The 18,086-nt window shown below is 44.2% G+C and overlaps 1 protein-coding gene across 1 annotated transcript; it reads right to left on the minus strand.

The window, feature by feature from the left end:
• Window positions 1-8,807: 8,807 nt before the first annotated feature.
• On the minus strand, window positions 8,808-9,477 carry LOC135527141 (neurogenin-1-like). Its single transcript, XM_064955787.1, has one exon. It carries the CDS (start codon window positions 9,475-9,477, stop codon window positions 8,809-8,811), a length of 669 nt encoding a protein of 222 aa, XP_064811859.1. The 3' UTR covers window position 8,808.
• Between the last annotated feature and the right edge of the window lie 8,609 nt (window positions 9,478-18,086).

Here is an 18,086-nt window from a genome sequence, read left to right on the forward strand (position 1 = left end):
AGTAGGAGGGGCATACGGCAGTAGATGTGTGTTTAGTGGGAGGGGCATATGGCTGTAGATGTGTGTTTAGTGGGAGGGGCATATGGCTGTAGATGTGTGTTTAGTGGGAGGGGCATATGGCTGTAGATGTGGGTTTAGTTGGAGGGGCATATGGCTGTAGATGTGTGTTTAGTGGGAGGGGCATATGGCTGTAGGTGTGTGTTTAGTGGGAGGGGCATACGGCTGTAGGTGTGTGTTTAGTGGGAGGGGCATATGGCTGTAGGTGTGTGTTTAGTGGGAGGGGCATATGGCTGTAGGTGTGTGTTTCGTGGGAGGGGCATATGGCAGTAGATGTGTGTTTAGTGGGAGGGGCATATGGCTGTAGATGTGTGTTTAGTGGGAGGGGCATATGGCTGTAGATGTGGGTTTAGTTGGAGGGGCATATGGCTGTAGATGTGTGTTTAGTGGGAGGGGCATATGGCTGTAGGTGTGTGTTTAGTGGGAGGGGCATATGGCTGTTGGTGTGTGTTTAGTGGGAGGGGCATATGGCTGTTGTTGTGTGTTTAGTGGGAGGGGAATACGGCTGTAGGTGTGTGTTTCGTGGGAGGGGCATACGGCTGTAGGTGTGTGTTTAGTGGGAGGGGCATATGGCTGTAGTTGTGTGTTTAGTGGGAGGGGCATACGGCTGTAGGTGTGTGTTTAGTGGGAGGGGCATTTGGCTGTAGGTGTGTGTTTAGTGGGAGGGGCATACGGCTGTAGGTGTGTGTTTAGTGGGAGGGGCATACGGCTGTAGGTGTGTGTTTAGTGGGAGGGGCATATGGCTGTAGTTGTGTGTTTAGTGGGAGGGGCATACGGCTGTAGGTGTGTGTTTAGTGGGAGGGGCATTTGGCTGTAGGTGTGTGTTTAGTGGGAGGGGCATATGGCTGTAGATGTGTGTTTAGTGGGAGGGGCATATGGCTGTAGGTGTGTGTTTAGTGGGAGGGGCATATGGCTGTAGATGTGTGTTTAGTGGGAGGGGCATATGGCTGTAGATGTGTGTTTAGTTGGAGGGGCATATGGCTGTAGATGTGTGTTTAGTGGGAGGGGCATATGGCTGTAGGTGTGTGTTTAGTGGGAGGGGCATATGGCTGTTGGTGTGTGTTTAGTGGGAGGGGCATATGGCTGTTGTTGTGTGTTTAGTGGGAGGGGAATACGGCTGTAGGTGTGTGTTTCGTGGGAGGGGCATACGGCTGTAGGTGTGTGTTTAGTGGGAGGGGTATACGGCTGTAGGTGTGTGTTTAGTGGGAGGGGCATACGGCTGTAGGTGTGTGTTTAGTGGGAGGGGCATACGGCTGTAGGTGTGTGTTTAGTGGGAGGGGCATATGGCTGTAGTTGTGTGTTTAGTGGGAGGGGCATACGGCTGTAGGTGTGTGTTTAGTGGGAGGGGCATTTGGCTGTAGGTGTGTGTTTAGTGGGAGGGGCATATGGCTGTAGGTGTGTGTTTAGTGGGAGGGGCATATGGCTGTAGGTGTGTGTTTAGTGGGAGGGGCTTATGGCTGTAGGTGTGTGTTTAGTGGGAGGGGCATACGGCTGTAGGTGTGTGTTTAGTGGGAGGGGCATTTGGCTGTAGGTGTGTGTTTAGTGGGAGGGGCATATGGCTGTAGGTGTGTGTTTAGTGGGAGGGGCATATGGCTGTAGGTGTGTGTTTAGTGGGAGGGGCATATGGCTGTAGGTGTGTGTTTAGTGGGAGGGGCATATGGCTGTAGGTGTGTGTTTGGGAGCTTATGTTTCAAATGAAGACAAGACATGTTCCCATACTGGTTCCCATACTGAGAACAGTCAGTTGGAACAGCCAGGGCCTGGGGCCTAGGACCCTCTTTGTCGTTGTTTCCTCCCCGTTCTAAAGTGAACATTCTCCCCCTAAATGAGGTTGGCCTTTCTCTACCTCAGGTTATGGGTGGCATATGCCTAATCTAACCTGGTGAACATCTGCACTCAACAGTGTGTCTTTCACTACAGCTGTATGTGTTCCATCTCAAATGACCAGGACATCAGTGTAACTAAATGGACAAGGAATTAAGGTGTTTATGGCATTCCACAAAAAGACGAAATAGAGTAGCTGTCTTCTTAAAAATGATTTACTGAGGAATAGAGTTATTTTATTAGATCATACAGTTTCTGCATTATGAAGATACAACTGATCAATATTACACTTCACAAACATGTCAAATAAAAGCCTATTGATATCTAGTCAGTGAGCTCAGTTATCCTGTCTGCTCATTTCACAAAGCGGCCTTATGAAGAGTTCATGTTATAACCAATGTTATGGCATTATAACATCCTCATGAAGAGTTCATGTTATAACCAATGTTATGGCATTATAACATCCTCATGAAGAGTTCATGTTATAACCAATGTTATGGCATTATAACATCCTCATGAAGAGTTCATGTTATAACCAATGTTATGGCATTATAACATCCTCATGAAGAGTTCATGTTATAACCAATGTTATGGCATTATAACATCCTCATGAAGAGTTCATGTTATAACCAATGTTATGGCATTATAACATCCTCATGAAGAGTTCATGTTATAACCAATGTTATGGCATTATAACATCCTCATGAAGAGTTCATGTTATAACCAATGTTATGGCATTATAACATCCTCATGAAGATTTCATGTTATAACCAATGTTATGGCATTATAACATCCTCATGAAGAGTTCATGTTATAACCAATGTTATGGCATTATAACATCCTCATGAAGAGTTCATGTTATAACCAATGTTATGGCATTATAACATCCTCATGAAGAGTTCATGTTATAACCAGCATTATAACTCAGTGTAACAGTGACCTCCATCAACTTAACTGCTAGTCTTTATCTCCACCTCAACTGGTATAAAACAGTCATTGACCTATATCCCCTGCCGTAAACTGTGAGAGGTCTAAGAACAGCTAGTCAGAGTGCTTGGAGGAACACAGTCAATAACAGTGGCTCAGAGCAGAGTCTGTGGCATAATGCTTATGTGATAGAAAGCTAGTTATCTTACCTTTTCACTCAGAGGCCAGAGGGAACTAACTTTGGGCTTCTGTTGACATATTCCTCTCTCTCTCTCTCTCTCCCTCACACTGTGTGGTTGAAGAACTGATACAGTGGGAAGACAAAAAGATGTCACCGCTTCGTAAAACTGGCAGTGAAATGTACACTGCAGAGCCTTTGGTTTCATCAGACAAAGCACATAAAATGGGCTTTAAGTTGAGAACAATGATAAGGAATTTACAATGAGATCAATACTATTCTGATGAAGACCGGCACTTTTTAAATCAGACTAATGTCTTGACAAGACTATTCCTAGGCCGTCATTGTAAATAATAATTTGTTCTTAACTGACTTGCCTAGTTAAATAAAGGTGAAATAAAAAAAATAAAAAATGTAAAATGCTACTCTGTTGAATACCAGCACTTTTTAATCAGACTAATGTCTTGATAGGAGCAGCTCTTCTGACTGTAGTCTTTATTAGAGTGCTTCTCGACTCCGTAATAAGAGCATAGTATACTGTAAATCTGGAATAGTTTAATGTGTGAGTACTAGTACTGTTATTTATAATTTGATTGGGACATACTGTATGTATTAGTGCTTATCTTAACGACTCCATAATGATTTATTTATACTGTCAACGTGTTGGCTAAGTATCGCATGCTGTCAAGACAACTAGGTGCTAAGAAGGAGTTTGTGATACTTAGACCTGGTGACAACACCAATTAGACAGAAAATAAGCCTCTATTTTACCAACAAGTCATTAACCCTCCTAATCGTCCAGCCAAGCTGCCAGCTAACCTCAGGTCTTCAGGAACCATCCTGGTGATGACAGACTGACAAGGTGTGAGGGGTTAGAGTCTGTCTGATGGGTCCTGATGAGTCCTTAGGGGAGGCTTGCAACCTGGGGATCATTCCCCTCCGTGACCTTGAGGTGGTGTAGGTTGAGACAGACAGGGGTATCTGCATGAGTAGTAGAGGGCAGGTGGAGGGTGTTGTTGTTAGCAAGCTTTAGCTAATCCCTGTGTTTGGGATGAGACTACTGATAGACTTAAACTCACATGATCTTCAAAGAGAGGTGACAACCCAAAACAACCAATCAGGGGAGGAGGGTTGGGCATATTATCTGGAAAGGTGTATCCAAAGGTATATTTTAATTCAACCTGATTAGAGTGAATTTATGTATTTGATCAGACCTTTTCAACTGCTTCTGTGCTCCCTGGATATATTGTATACAAAAAAATGTGAGAACTCCATTGTAGTCCTGAGTACACAAGAATCACTTTTTATTCCTCTTATATTGGATTTAATTGCATAATTGTGAATGTAAATATCATGCTATCCTTCTCATCTGTTTATCATGACCTGGATGTTATTGTGTTCACAGCTACATTATGACTCACTAGGTGTCCCGTTCCAGTTGACACTCATTCATCTCTCGCTGTCTGCCCCAAGTGAGCCCATTTCTCCACTCCTCCCTGGGGTGACAGTCCTTAATGCTCTGAGCCAGAGGCCCTTTCCTGGGCAAATACGAGCCTTGGGGGTTGGCAACCTGCTGCTACTACCATCTTGACACAATCAATATGTAATGGCTGTTGTTAAATGATGTATGAAATAGAGGTACCACTAAGTAGACCTAAAACCATCCAGAAATGTCCCTCTGTTGTCTCCAAACATGTATAAAAGCTTTCTTTACAACATGGTCCGTTCAATAGTTCAAGACTAACCATCTAACACAGTTGAAATATCAAATCATTTTAGAAAATAAGATTGCAGTTGTGTCTTAGAAGTTGAGTAAGCGAGACCAACGTAGCAGACAGAAAAAAGCATACAGACTGTGAAAAGGTTTGGTGCTGAAGCACATATCTCTTCTTTTCTATTCTACTAAGACAACCAGTATGGCTGAAGATCTAGAATGGTAAGATGTGTGATGCCTGAAGAGATAGAATGTTAAGATGTATGGGGGCTGAAGATCTAGAATGTTAAGATGTGTGGTGGCTGAAGATCTAGAATGTTAAGATGTGTGATGCCTGAAGAGATAGAATGTTAAGATGTATGGGGGCTGAAGATCTAGAATGTTAAGATGTGTGGTGGCTGAAGATCTAGAATGGTAAGATGTGTGATGGCTGAAGATCTAGAATGTTAAGATGTGTGATGGCTGAAGATCTAGAATGTTAAGATGTGTGATGCCTGAAGAGATAGAATGTTAAGATGTATGGGGGCTGAAGATCTAGAATGTTAAGATGTGTGGTGGCTGAAGATCTAGAATGGTAAGATGTGTGATGGCTGAAGATCTAGAATGTTAAGATGTGTGATGGCTGAAGATCTAGAATGTTAAGATGTGTGATGCCTGAAGAGATAGAATGTTAAGATGTATGGGGGCTGAAGATCTAGAATGTTAAGATGTGTGGTGGCTGAAGATCTAGAATGGTAAGATGTGTGATGGCTGAAGATCTAGAATGTTAAGATGTGTGATGCCTGAAGAGATAGAATGTTAAGATGTGTGGTGGCTGAAGATCTAGAATGTTAAGATGTGTGATGGCTGAAGATCTAGAATGTTAAGATGTGTGATGGCTGAAGAGCTAGAATGTTAAGATGTGTGATGGCTGAAGAGATAGAATGGTAAGATGTGTAATGGCTAAAGATCTAGAATGTTAAGATGTGTGATGGCTGAAGAGATAGAATGGTAAGATGTGTAATGGCTAAAGATCTAGAATGCTAAGATGTGTGATGGCTGAAGATCTAGAATGTTAAGATGTGTGATGGCTGGAGGTCTAGAATGTTAAGATGTGTGATGACTGAAGGTCTAGAATTTTAAGATGTGTGATGACTGAAGATCTAGAATGTTAAGATGTGTGATGACTGAAGAGCTAGAATGTTAATATGTGTGATGGCTGGAGGTCTAGAATGTTAAGATGTGTGATGACTGAAGATCTAGAATGTTAAGATGTGTGATGGCTGAAGAGCTAGAATGTTAAGATGTGTGATGGCTGAAGAGCTCGAATGTTAAGATGTGTGATGGCTGAAGATCTAGAATGTTGAGATGTGTGATGGCTGAAGATCTAGAAAGTGAAGATGTTTGATGGAGTTTGTAGACTAGAGAGTTCTGTCTTGTTGGGAGGTTAGGTTGTGGGTCTCGTTAGGGGTCTCCCTGCCTGACCCTGGTGAAATGTGGCCTTTTGTGCATCTGAAAGAAGAATCGTGGCGTTCATGAAGCCAGCCAAACAGGCAGGGAGGGAGGGAGGGAGGGAGGCAGGGAGGCAGGGAGGGAGGGAGGGAGGCAGGGAGGCAGGGAGGGAGGCAGGGAGGGAGGGAGGCAGGGAGGCAGGGAGGGAGGGAGGCAGGGAGGCAGGGAGGGAGGCAGGGAGGCAGGCAGGCAGGGAGGCAGGGAGGCAGGGAGGCAGGGAGGGAGGGAGGGAGGGAGGGGGAGGGAGGGAGGGAGGGAGGGAGGGAGGGAGGGAGGGAGGGAGGGAGGGAGGGAGGGAGGGAGGGAGGGAGGGAGGGAGGGAGGGAATAATAATAATAAGAATGTTCAAAGGTGGCCATTTTCTACTCAATCTATCTGGGATGAGCTGAAAACCAGAGTGGGAATAATTCAGACATGAATCCCCCTTCTCTATCTTTCACATTATGTAACACCATATTCAGGTAAACAACTAATATTGTATAAGGATAAATAGTAATACCAGTGCATAGGAAGTTGTTTTTTGGTTTGATAATGATAATTCCAATAGCCTACCAATCCAATTCAAATGTCTTTTGAACTGCATGGGGCTGACGGGTGGCAATTAGCTGGCAGGTGCACGAGCTCTGCGTCGGTTAATCCCGGTCGTCCTATTGCTTATGGCCTCGTGCATATGAACAAAGCGCCATATTCATATAGAGTGTACACAATAACACGTCACCACTGATGCAACGCATTAACCCATTATTATAGAACACAACCGAGAAACAGGTGGCATTGCATTACATACAGTAGTCCAACTAACTAGACACGAATCTACAGAAAATAACTTGGCCACAAGATGTTTATTTAAAAACAATGTTTTTAAACGGTTGAATTAAATTCAAGTTATTGGTAGAAATGTGACGCCTACAGTGTCTGGGTGAAATATGTACATTGGATAACTACTCCATAAGAAGACCTGAATAGCTAGATGATTGTATTTGGTCCTTGGCAGGTTTCTTTCTATTTGTCCTTTTCTTTTTTTCTTCATGTAAGTTGACATGTGCTTGTCCCCCTGGGGATCGCAGCTCTCCTATTATCCTGGTCTATCCCCGACACGTGCAGATACAAGAGCCTTGGCAGGACCTCACGCCGCCGAACCCCCAACTGGAGAATTCAACCTGAATCCCTTTAGAAATAAAATCATCCCGGGCGGGATGGATGATCAGAACAACAACAATAACAAAACTCTTAAGGAAAATCTCTTTAAATGCATATCTGGGTTGAGAGAAGACAGTTCTATAGAAACTTTCAAAAGAAAATGTTATAAACTGGTCCCACTCATACAAAGGCCTCAATACATTTTCCTAACGGGATGAAATGTAATTTATCAGTGTGAATAGTGTAACAAGTTGAATATTTATTTTAATCTGCTTTCTACAATATATATATACAGACAAAATAGGAAATTCGGAGATTGTTAACGTGGCCAAAAAAATCAGAAGTATTTATCAGATTTTTTGGGTCACATTAAACAATCTCAAATTTTCCTATTTTGTCTGTTGAAAGTCCCCAAAGATTATGTATTCAACAGTACTGATGGTCATTGGTGATGAGCTGCAATAAAACCTCAACTGATGGATGCACCTGCTGTGCTCTCTCTCTCTCTAAAAACCGTTATCTTATTAATCACACCCTTTTGTTTCATGAACAGGCCACGCGAGGACACTAACTGCCCGTGTTATTATTTGTATTATTAAGACAATGATTGTTGTGTTCATGGGGCTTGCAATGCGCTTTATCAGTGTGATAATCAGCACGCTTTGAGTGCTCAACTCTCAGCAACTAAAACATTCGAAGAGTCCAAAAACGGAGAAATATATATTTTTTAAAGTTATATTTTTATTTGTAGAAAAATGATTCACACACTTTTCATGTAAATAGAATAGAAATCTATTTATATACAAAATACATTATGACAGGCGAAACTTGAATAAATAAAATAAAAAAACGTCGTAGAAGGGTCCTCTCGATGCTCTTCTTGGGATTGAGTCATTCTATTGAACAGGATTGCCGTTTCAGGGGTCAATCTCCATAATGTATGAAGCCAGCTCCTTGTCTTCTGACGGCCTTTCACTCTATTGTCAGAGCGGCGAAACTGAATTTCCACGCTCGTTTTTCTGCATTATCGCTCTACTAATTGTAAAATTGACTTTTCACCTCAGTCTACAAAAGCAAATCGGTCTTCTTTTTAATGATAATACTCTTGTAATAGAGGTTGAGGTTAAGATCTGTGAAGTGGACTTCTATTAGGCGTCGTATGCGCTGGAAAAAGTGCAAATGTTTTGGAGGAATACAAAACGTGTAGCAAAACAATCATACTCAACTTGGAAAAGTCGACCAAATTAAATTAATGTTCAATCCGAATGTAAAATAGAGCATGTAAAAATAGGAAAACAAAACAAACTGTATAAAACACACCCACAGAGACATGGGTTAAGGCAAACAGTGAATAATATCATTCCCTTTTTCCCCTTTCAACAGACTAACTGAAGAATGTATTCAGTCATCATTCTGCTATCGCTCTATTGTAACAATCTCGCAGTCTACAAAAGTTTGTGGTAAGGCTTTAGTTCAGTTAGTAGGACATGCCTGGTACAAAGTTGTGATAGCTGTACTGTAGAACATCAGTCTGGAAACATCCATAGTCATCATGGGTGGCTGGGCTGCTGGGGCTTGAAGTGCAATAAGACGGAGAGGAGGAAGAGGAGGACGCGCTGGAGCTCCAGGAGCATGCATCACTGCCCGGACTCGGCGCGTCAATCACGCACGGGCTGGGAACCAAGAGAGACGCATCTGCCCGTGATTTGTTTTGGCGCTGTTCAATGTCCGCGATGCGTATGGTCTCGGAGAGCGCCCAGATGTAGTTGTGAGCGAAGCGCAGAGTCTCGATCTTGGTGAGTTTGCTGTCATCGGGGAACGCCGGTAGAACGGTCCGGAGGGTCTCCAAAGCGTCATTCAGGCTGTGCATTCTGTTTCTCTCGCGGTCGTTTGCCTTTACGCGCCGGTTCTTCTTGACCACGTGCACGGTGGCTTCATTCCTCGCTCTGCCTCTGCGTCTCTTCTTCTGTCCCATATCGGTAGCGCACGGGCCCTGGCTGTCGCTAGCAGGGGATGCGGGCTTGCCGATCGAGGATGACGGGGAGGAAGCGTGCATGCTGCTGCACGAGTCTTCGTCATCGTGCGTAAAGTAGTCGCAACTCGAACTGTCCACGTCAGAGTAAACGGTCTCCATTGTGGTGCACATGATGTTTTTCCTGCAGAAATAAGAGGAGAGGGAATGGGTTAAACACTGAAAATGCAAGAGCGCATGGTCAAGTTTGGAAAGCAGGCCTAGTCAAGGCAATGGCGAAGGACTCTGGGAGCAGAACGAAACCCACCTTAGTAATCTGGTTGGAGAAGGTACAGTATCAGTTGTCTTTCAAGGAGCCAAAGTCCGAAAAGTAGTTTGTATGATGAGTACAAGGCACGCGTCTTTCTCTTGTGCTTGAATCAGCTCGTGTGAGCGAATGAGCCTGGCACACGACTGGCCTCAGATACCTTATATACCCTGGTCAGACAATGGTCGTACCCCTCTCGCGCTGGCATTTGTGTGAAGGATGGATGAATGGGGTGCATCAGGTCTGCCCCGTGCCGCACTGCCATCTCATTAGCATAATGTATGCCTGTTGTTTGTTCGAGCTCCGAAGCGTGCCTGTAATCACGACCGTCCAATGAGAGCAGGGGACCGCTGCCCAGCCACGCGAGCATTACTGTTGCTATCCATCCCTGGACCAAAGACCAAGCCCACTTTAAGTTAAACCTTTAAAGTTAAATGAAAGAAGAAAAGGAGCAAATGACAGAACGCTTAGCCCCGGAGTCAAGGTCACGCTCCAAAAATAAATTAGCCTATCTTCTGTCCAATATTCGGTCTATATACCTATAAACCTGCATGAGTATCAGCTAAAATCGAACATATAAAAGCAATAGGCTTATCTTATCTTATCTGCCATATCTACTACCATATTTGTCAAAAATTGACATTTTGTTATACATCGAAATTAAATGGAAAATTAGATTTAGTAAAAGTTATCGAACAAAACACAAAAGTTGCTGTAGAAAAATTAGATAAACATAACAAGGATACCAAACATTTAGACAGTGTATTCAAAAAGTTTATACACAAAAAAACTGATTGAAGATGAGGAAATCCACCACCCCAACATATTTGAACTAGTGTGCGTAATTGGCACAATGTTGCACGCATGCATAAGCATTCGCATTTTAGAGCTATAGGATATCTAGCCTATCTAGCATCTAAAGCAGGACAGGTTACTTCATCTTCACAACTTTCTCCACAAATCCACAGTCAAACCCTGGCTAATTAACATTCAAAACATGAAGGGCACAGCAGTAAAAACGTCTAGCGCATGCAAAGGGCAATTTTTTAAAGGGTTTTTAAAGACATCTTTATGAGACAGGCATACCAATATCCATTCATTATTCTATTTATTCCATGTCCAGGATCTCGCCTCTCCTTTGAAAAAGTGGATGGGGGCACTATTTAGAAATAGTTTGGCCAGGGACCTGCAGTGCCTTTCTGCTGGCGGTATAATGAGGGTAGAGGGACAGTCATTTATAAATAATTACACAATGTTTAGAGTCTTCGGCCATGTATAATATATCAAAGCGATTATAAGGTGAATTGTTCCATTGTACGCGTCTCCCCTCACTTCTTTTCACTCCTTATACGCGTTGTCTCTCGTCCAAATTCGGGCTCCTCTGGGCTTTTGTCACACTTTTTTTCAGGCTGAGCCACTCTATTGGCGTTATTCTTATTCAAATAGTCTCAGCAGGAGCAAAAAACACCCCGTCTCTGTGGCATGTTCCTCGGTTCCATATCTCATCATTTCGTTGTATTTACCTGCCCATCTGCTTAATATCTGCTGGACTAAATTGGTGCATGTCAACGTCCTATATTTGACTTATTTCGATAGGCCTGACTATATGATAATTATTTCGATTTAGTAGAAGGCTGAAGTTGTGACACACTGACTATTGATGTTGCCACACGCCGGAGGTTGGTTTATGAGGTAAATAAAATGTTAAACTCTTACAGACCAATCCTGTTGCTCGGAAGTGCCAAACGACAGGGATTGGGATCGATTTTATTATTACAACACCAAACTGTCAGTAATAACATCAAAGAGGAGGAACAGCTTGAAGGAGTATTCTGGTTTTAGTTAGGACATTAGTAGGTGGTCATACGTTATTGCTCTTATAAAGTGATAAAAGATAACATTTTTACAATATGACTTAGTTGGTTTGCACTAGAAGCGTGAGCCTGCATGGAGACCAGGCTTGTATTGTGGTTAGGACAAATCGGCCGGGGGTGTAGAGAAAGCAGTTTTCTGCCCACACTTGAGAGAGGTTGCCTGGGTGATGCTGTGACAGGATTAGCCACAAGTGCACGAGATGTGATTACATTTCAATAGCAGAAACACGTGAGAAAATAAAACAACCGAATTAACCAAAGTAGGGTCTCAAGCCGAAACAAATGACAGCAAAAAAGTTATTCAATTGAGAAAATAAAATCAATTCAATTGTATTATTAGACCACCGCTGTGATCAATTTGTTGTATTATTCGATTTGATTTGAAATATTATAGCATTAATTATGTTGAATCAAAGTTGGTTTATTTAAAGAGTAGGCTGTAATATCACGTTTGCACGGCAAGTGCTACTCGTAGTTAGGAATAAATACATGCCTTGTGCAAGGTGTTATACTGGTGAGGTCATCATACCTCTATTGACACTAGAGCAAATGAAGTGTGGGGGGATAGACTCTCTCTATTCTCTAGCGGAATATTCCTCCATCTATTTTATATCTATTTATACAACCTGAATTAAAATTAAATTTAGTATTTTTGCAAAAGCATTAATCCCCGGGTATTAACGCGATTACTGTCTGCAAAAGATCTTTGAGTCAGAAAGTCTGAACGGAGTTTTCAGATGTTAATCCGCTGTTTAATCCCTTCCCTTGGCGTTCAGGCAGCAGCCCAGACCAGCAGAGCTTTTTTTCTCCTTGTTAAAAACTCACGCAGGGCAGAATAGGGCCATTACTTTTTTCAATGGTAATTCATTCCTTACTCCAGTGCTTCAATTGTACCCAGACACTACTCTCCACATCTCAAAGATCCCCTTCATCTTTTTAAAGGCATTAGCCAGAAAGAGAGAAAAATAAAATAACGTCCCCTTTGCTTTTACAACCGTGATGGAAACAAATGTATTTGTTGTAACTACGGATTCACGGTTTCTTGGACAGTTCGGTTCCATTTTATACCCACTGTGTTTATTTCTAAAGAAACTAAATACGTTTAATATTCTCCTGGGAAAATCCACAGCTTCCATACCCTTCCAAAAAATCAGGCAGGATAATGCCCCTAACCTTAAAATGAATGACATCTTCCATGCAACATGTCTGGAGAACAATGATATTAGAATAAACTCTAGAACAGGTTTTTTTTTTTCAGGTCAAGTGTTGATTGGTGCACATCACAAATTAACACATCATTAGTTGACTTTGATTGGCCAATTAGTCACATTGCCTTATTTTATGATACAACAAGGTAGTGCGTCCTTCATCACTACTCTGTTATAAATAAAAAGGTGTTTAATTCTGTTTTTGGTGATTCTCCTTCTCCCACATAATCTATTCTGTTGTAGGTTATGCTACTTCGCCAACACTATCATTCAAACGTCACATTTAATAGTTGTTGTTTTTTGTGTGTACATTTTCCATAATTAGAGTAAAAAACAATTTATGCAAATGAAATGTTTTTGTTTCAATAAATATTTATTTTGTATTAGTCTATATGAAAGCATATATAGCTACTCCCAAAGCAAGTATGCGGAACACGTAAACGCGGCATGCTGTCTGTGGATGGATGTTATTGTTTGCCTACGGGTAGCCTATCTATATGCACCCACCTTCCTCTATTTAACCATAAACCTGCTTGTTTGTGTTTTGCGAGAGAGTCAACCATCCCTCAATTATGCTTCTATCTGTGATACCCCTCTGTTTTGATTTGGTAACATCTTAGCTCAATTAGATTTCCAAACAGGTGCTATTATTATAATGTAATGGAATCTCATTTAGGGCAGTCTGAATGCTAATGGCGTGGCCTCACTGTGAAGCGGTTTCTAAACTGCCGCAGTTCGTGAACCTGCTGCTATCAATCACATGTTCTGGTCTAAATACAAATCCTATTCACTTGTCTTCATGTATTTACACAAATGCATAATTTACCTCTAGTTTACCCTGAATTAGGGTCCACAGTGAGCATGGCGTCTCTAAACGCGTTCTAATTCTAAAGATCCATGGCAACGATTGAGCAGATTGAGGAAACGGTTTGCTGCAGGTTTAAACCGTGTTAAAAGAAGAACAAATATACAGCAACACTTTACTGTGATGTAGAACCTGACCTCATCAGCAGAGTAAACACCACCGTATGGCCATAGGCCCCGGGAAGGGATGTGGGTCCCTAGAGCTGTTGGCAACACCACGTCTATGTGCTGTACACCCAGGAGACGGCTTTCTGTTATTTAACAGCAGTTTAATATGGTAGGATTCTAGTTGAATGGTGTGTTATCACCTTTTACATGACTTTATATGATTCATCTGTGTAATAATACTGATCATGGTTATAATATAGTAATAACAGTATTAAAATACATTTTGGGGAGTTTCAACCTTTATGTTACATTTGACCGTTCCCTGTATGTTGACAATGGTTGACTATATTCCTATATGTTTCTATACCACAACTCTTGGTGCGAGCCTGTCTAGTACCCTGAACTGGACTTCTCTGGTTCTGATGCAGAGATGGCATCACTCGTGGCGTCTCGACTGAGCCATATGGTTTGGAGTGCAATAACTTGAAGCCGGTGCCAACAATGGAGTAATTGAGAAGGGGAAAGGGTCTGAGCTTGACTCGACAAAGCTGCAAAAACTCCCTCTTTCACTCTAATGAAGCTGTTGTCTGCTGAGTCTGTGTGGGGCTGGGGGGGGGGGGGGGGGGGGCAAGGGGGGGCAGGGGGACGTGATTTGTCATACAATCTGAAACTTTAGGAGGGCCGGAGAAAGCCCTCCTCTCCATATGTCTGCTTATTTTGCATCTGAAAGCTACTGGTTAAGAGAGAAGGGGGAGAGAAGGGGAGAGGAGGGGAGAGGAAAGGAGAGGAAAGGAGAGGAGAGGAGGGGAGAGGAGAGGAGGGGAGAGAAGAGGAGAGGAAGGGGAGAGAAGAGGAGAGGAAGGGGAGTGAAGAGGAGGGGAGAGAAGAGGAGAGGAGGGGAGAGGAGGGGAGGGGAAGGGGAGAGAAGAGGAGAGGAGGGGAGAGGAAAGGAGAGAAGGGAGAGAAGGGAAGAGAAGAGGAGAGGAAAGGAGAGGAAGGGAGAGAAAAGGAGAGGAAGGGAGAGAAGGGAAGTGGCGGACTTACTATTAGACAGGAGAGGCAACTGCCTCAGGTCTCACATCATCAAGGGCCCCCACATATTCTCCACTCAAGGCCCCCCCATATTCTCCACTCGAGGCCCCCCATGCTCCACTCGAGGCCCCCCATGCTCCACTCGAACCCCCCCCCCCCCATGCTCCACTCGAGGCCCCCCCATGCTCCACTCGTGGCCCCCCCCCATGCTCCACTCGAGGCCCCCCATGCTCCACTCGAGGACCCCCCATGCTCCACTCGAGGACCCCCCATGCTCCACTCGAGGACCCCCCCATGCTCCACTCGAGGACCCCCCATGCTCCACTCGAGGCCCCCCATGCTCCACTCGAGGACCCCCCATGCTCCACCCGAGGCCCCCCATGCTCCACCCGAGCCCCCCTCCCATGTTCCACTTCAGGCAGCAATGAGGTGCTTTTAGCGTGGGCAAAGAAAATAAAAAATAAAGAGGATTTAATTTTAACAGAAAAATGACTTAAATTAAAGCATTTCTTTAGACAGGTGCTGCTAATAATACTGCCATCGCCATGACGGCAGAGGACATGTCTGTCCTGATGCTTTCTGTCCAATAAGAGTATGGCGTGTCATCAGATACATAGGCTACAGATGATAGTAAGACACAAGGGCACTGTTTCACTCTCTCCAATGCTTTCTCTGGTGAGATACATTTGCAGGTGGCTGAAACTAAGGCAAGTTGACGGGTTGCACAGTGCGCTGTTCAGATGACAGAATTACTTTGGGTGAACGTGCAAAGATAACCTACTCTTTGAACTGTTATGTCTTGACAATCCGCTGACAACATGACTGGTTGTGCGCATGGCACATTAAAGGGTAACACATTTTTACAGTTAAATTACGTGTTATTAATATAAAACCGATAACAAAATGTTGTGCACACACATAGGAGGGGTGAGGGGGGACTCAGACTGGCCTCTGCCCGGGGCCTCCAAATCACTGAGTCCGCCCCTGGAGAAGGGGAGAGTGGGGGAGAGTGGCAGATAGAAGGGGAGAGTGTTCGATAGAAGGGGAGAGTGTTCGATAGAAGGGGAGAGTGTTCGATAGAAGGGGAGAGTGTTCGATAGAAGAGGAGAGTGGCGGAGAGTGGCAGATAGAAGGGGAGAGTGGTAGATAGAAGGGGAGAGTGGTAGATAGAAGGGGAGAGTGGTAGATAGAAGGGGAGAGTGGCAGATAGAAGGGGAGAGTGGCAGATAGAAGGGGAGAGTGGGGGAGAGTGGCAGATAGAAGGGGAGAGTGGTAGATAGAAGGGGAGAGTGGTAGATAGAAGGGGAGAGTGGGGGAGAGTGGCAGATAGAAGGGGAGAGTGGGGGAGTGGCAGATAGAAGGGGAGAGTGGCAGATAGAAGGGGAGAGTGGGGGAGTGGCAGATAGAAGGGGAGAGTGGCAGATAGAAGGGGAGAGTGGGGGAGTGGCAGATAGAAGGGGAGAGTGGCAGATAGAAGGGGAGAGTGGCAGATAGAAGGGGAGAGTGGCAGATAGAAGGGGAGAGTGGCAGATAGAAGGGGAGAGTGGGGGAGAGTGGCAGATAGAAGGGGAGAGTGGCAGATAGAAGGGGAGAGTGGCAGATAGAAGGGGAGAGTGGGGGAGAGTGGCAGATAGAAGGGGAGAGTGGCAGATAGAAGGGGAGAGTGGCAGATAGAAGGGGAGAGTGGCAGATAGAAGGGGAGAGTGGCAGATAGAAGGGGAGAGTGGGGGAGAGTGGCAGATAGAAGGGGAGAGTGGCAGATAGAAGGGGAGAGTGGCAGATAGAAGGGGAGAGTGGCAGATAGAAGGGGAGAGTGGGGGAGAGTGGCAGATAGAAGGGGAGAGTGGTAGATAGAAGGGGAGAGTGGTAGATAGAAGGGGAGAGTGGGGGAGAGTGGCAGATAGAAGGGGAGAGTGGGGGAGTGGCAGATAGAAGGGGAGAGTGGCAGATAGAAGGGGAGAGTGGGGGAGTGGCAGATAGAAGGGGAGAGTGGCAGATAGAAGGGGAGAGTGGGGGAGTGGCAGATAGAAGGGGAGAGTGGCAGATAGAAGGGGAGAGTGGCAGATAGAAGGGGAGAGTGGCAGATAGAAGGGGAGAGTGGCAGATAGAAGGGGAGAGTGGGGGAGAGTGGCAGATAGAAGGGGAGAGTGGCAGATAGAAGGGGAGAGTGGCAGATAGAAGGGGAGAGTGGGGGAGAGTGGCAGATAGAAGGGGAGAGTGGCAGATAGAAGGGGAGAGTGGCAGATAGAAGGGGAGAGTGGCAGATAGAAGGGGAGAGTGGCAGATAGAAGGGGAGAGTGGGGGAGAGTGGCAGATAGAAGGGGAGAGTGGCAGATAGAAGGGGAGAGTGGCAGATAGAAGGGGAGAGTGGCAGATAGAAGGGGAGAGTGGTAGATAGAAGGGGAAAGTGGTAGATAAAAGGGGAGAGTGGCAGATAGAAGGGGAGAGTGGGGGAGAGTGGCAGATAGAAGGGGAGTGGCAGATAGAAGGGGAGAGTGGCAGATAGAAGGGGAGAGTGGTAGATAGAAGGGGAGAGTGTTTGATAGAAGGGGAAGGTGGTAGATAGAAGGGGAAAGTGGCAGAAGCTTCGACATCAGGGAGGGACAGTCTTTTTGACTGCATCTATTCCAACTGGAACAAACTGGTGTCAGAGATGGAAGTTGGAATTAAAGATTTTAAACCGTAGAAAATGACCGTTTGGCAACAAGTAATAAAGTGTAACGTTCATTAGTTATTTTTTAAAACCACAATCATTGACCGTGAGGAGGAGGAGAACTGATGAGGGAAGCCTTCTGCACTACCTGGTTATTTGTTGAACATTTTTCTAAATATAGATCTGTCTCAGGTTTAGAAAAGGCTTCTCAGGTCTGAGTAGAAGAGTAGAAGTAGAAACAAACTGACAATGTACAGATGACAAAAGGCACTTGTTAAACTCATCTCCTATTCCTGGCATCCTTTGTCATTCGTTTCTCTTTAATCTAGACCCCATGCTAGATTAAAACCATCCACTAAAAACAAAGTCTGACTTTTAAAAAAGGAATCTGATTGGACAAAGAGGATAAACAGAGAATGGTGATTCTTTAGCATGAGGTGTCACCATCAAGGCAGTAAGAAGACAGAAGACCACCAGGTAATGAAAGAACCATGACAAAACATTTAAACATCACTTACTCAGACACTAGCTCTGTGCTACTTCACACTCTAATTGCATAAACAAATAATGTAACATTTTAAAAAAGGCACTCGTACATCTGAGCTACAGTGGGGCAAAAAAGTATTTAGTCAGCCACCAATTGTGCAAGTTCTCCCACTTAAAAAGATGAGAGAGGTCTGTAATTTTCATCATAGGTACACTTCAACTATGACAGACAAAATGAGAAAAGAAAATCC

The sequence above is a fragment of the Oncorhynchus masou genome, chromosome 32, assembly GCF_036934945.1.
Source record: "Oncorhynchus masou masou isolate Uvic2021 chromosome 32, UVic_Omas_1.1, whole genome shotgun sequence".
Lineage (NCBI taxonomy): Eukaryota > Metazoa > Chordata > Actinopteri > Salmoniformes > Salmonidae > Oncorhynchus > Oncorhynchus masou.

Coding starts and splice junctions, on each gene's coding strand:
- LOC135527141 (XM_064955787.1), bottom strand. CDS start 9,477: ATGTGCACCACAATGGAGACCGTTTACTCTGACGTGGACAGTTCGAGT.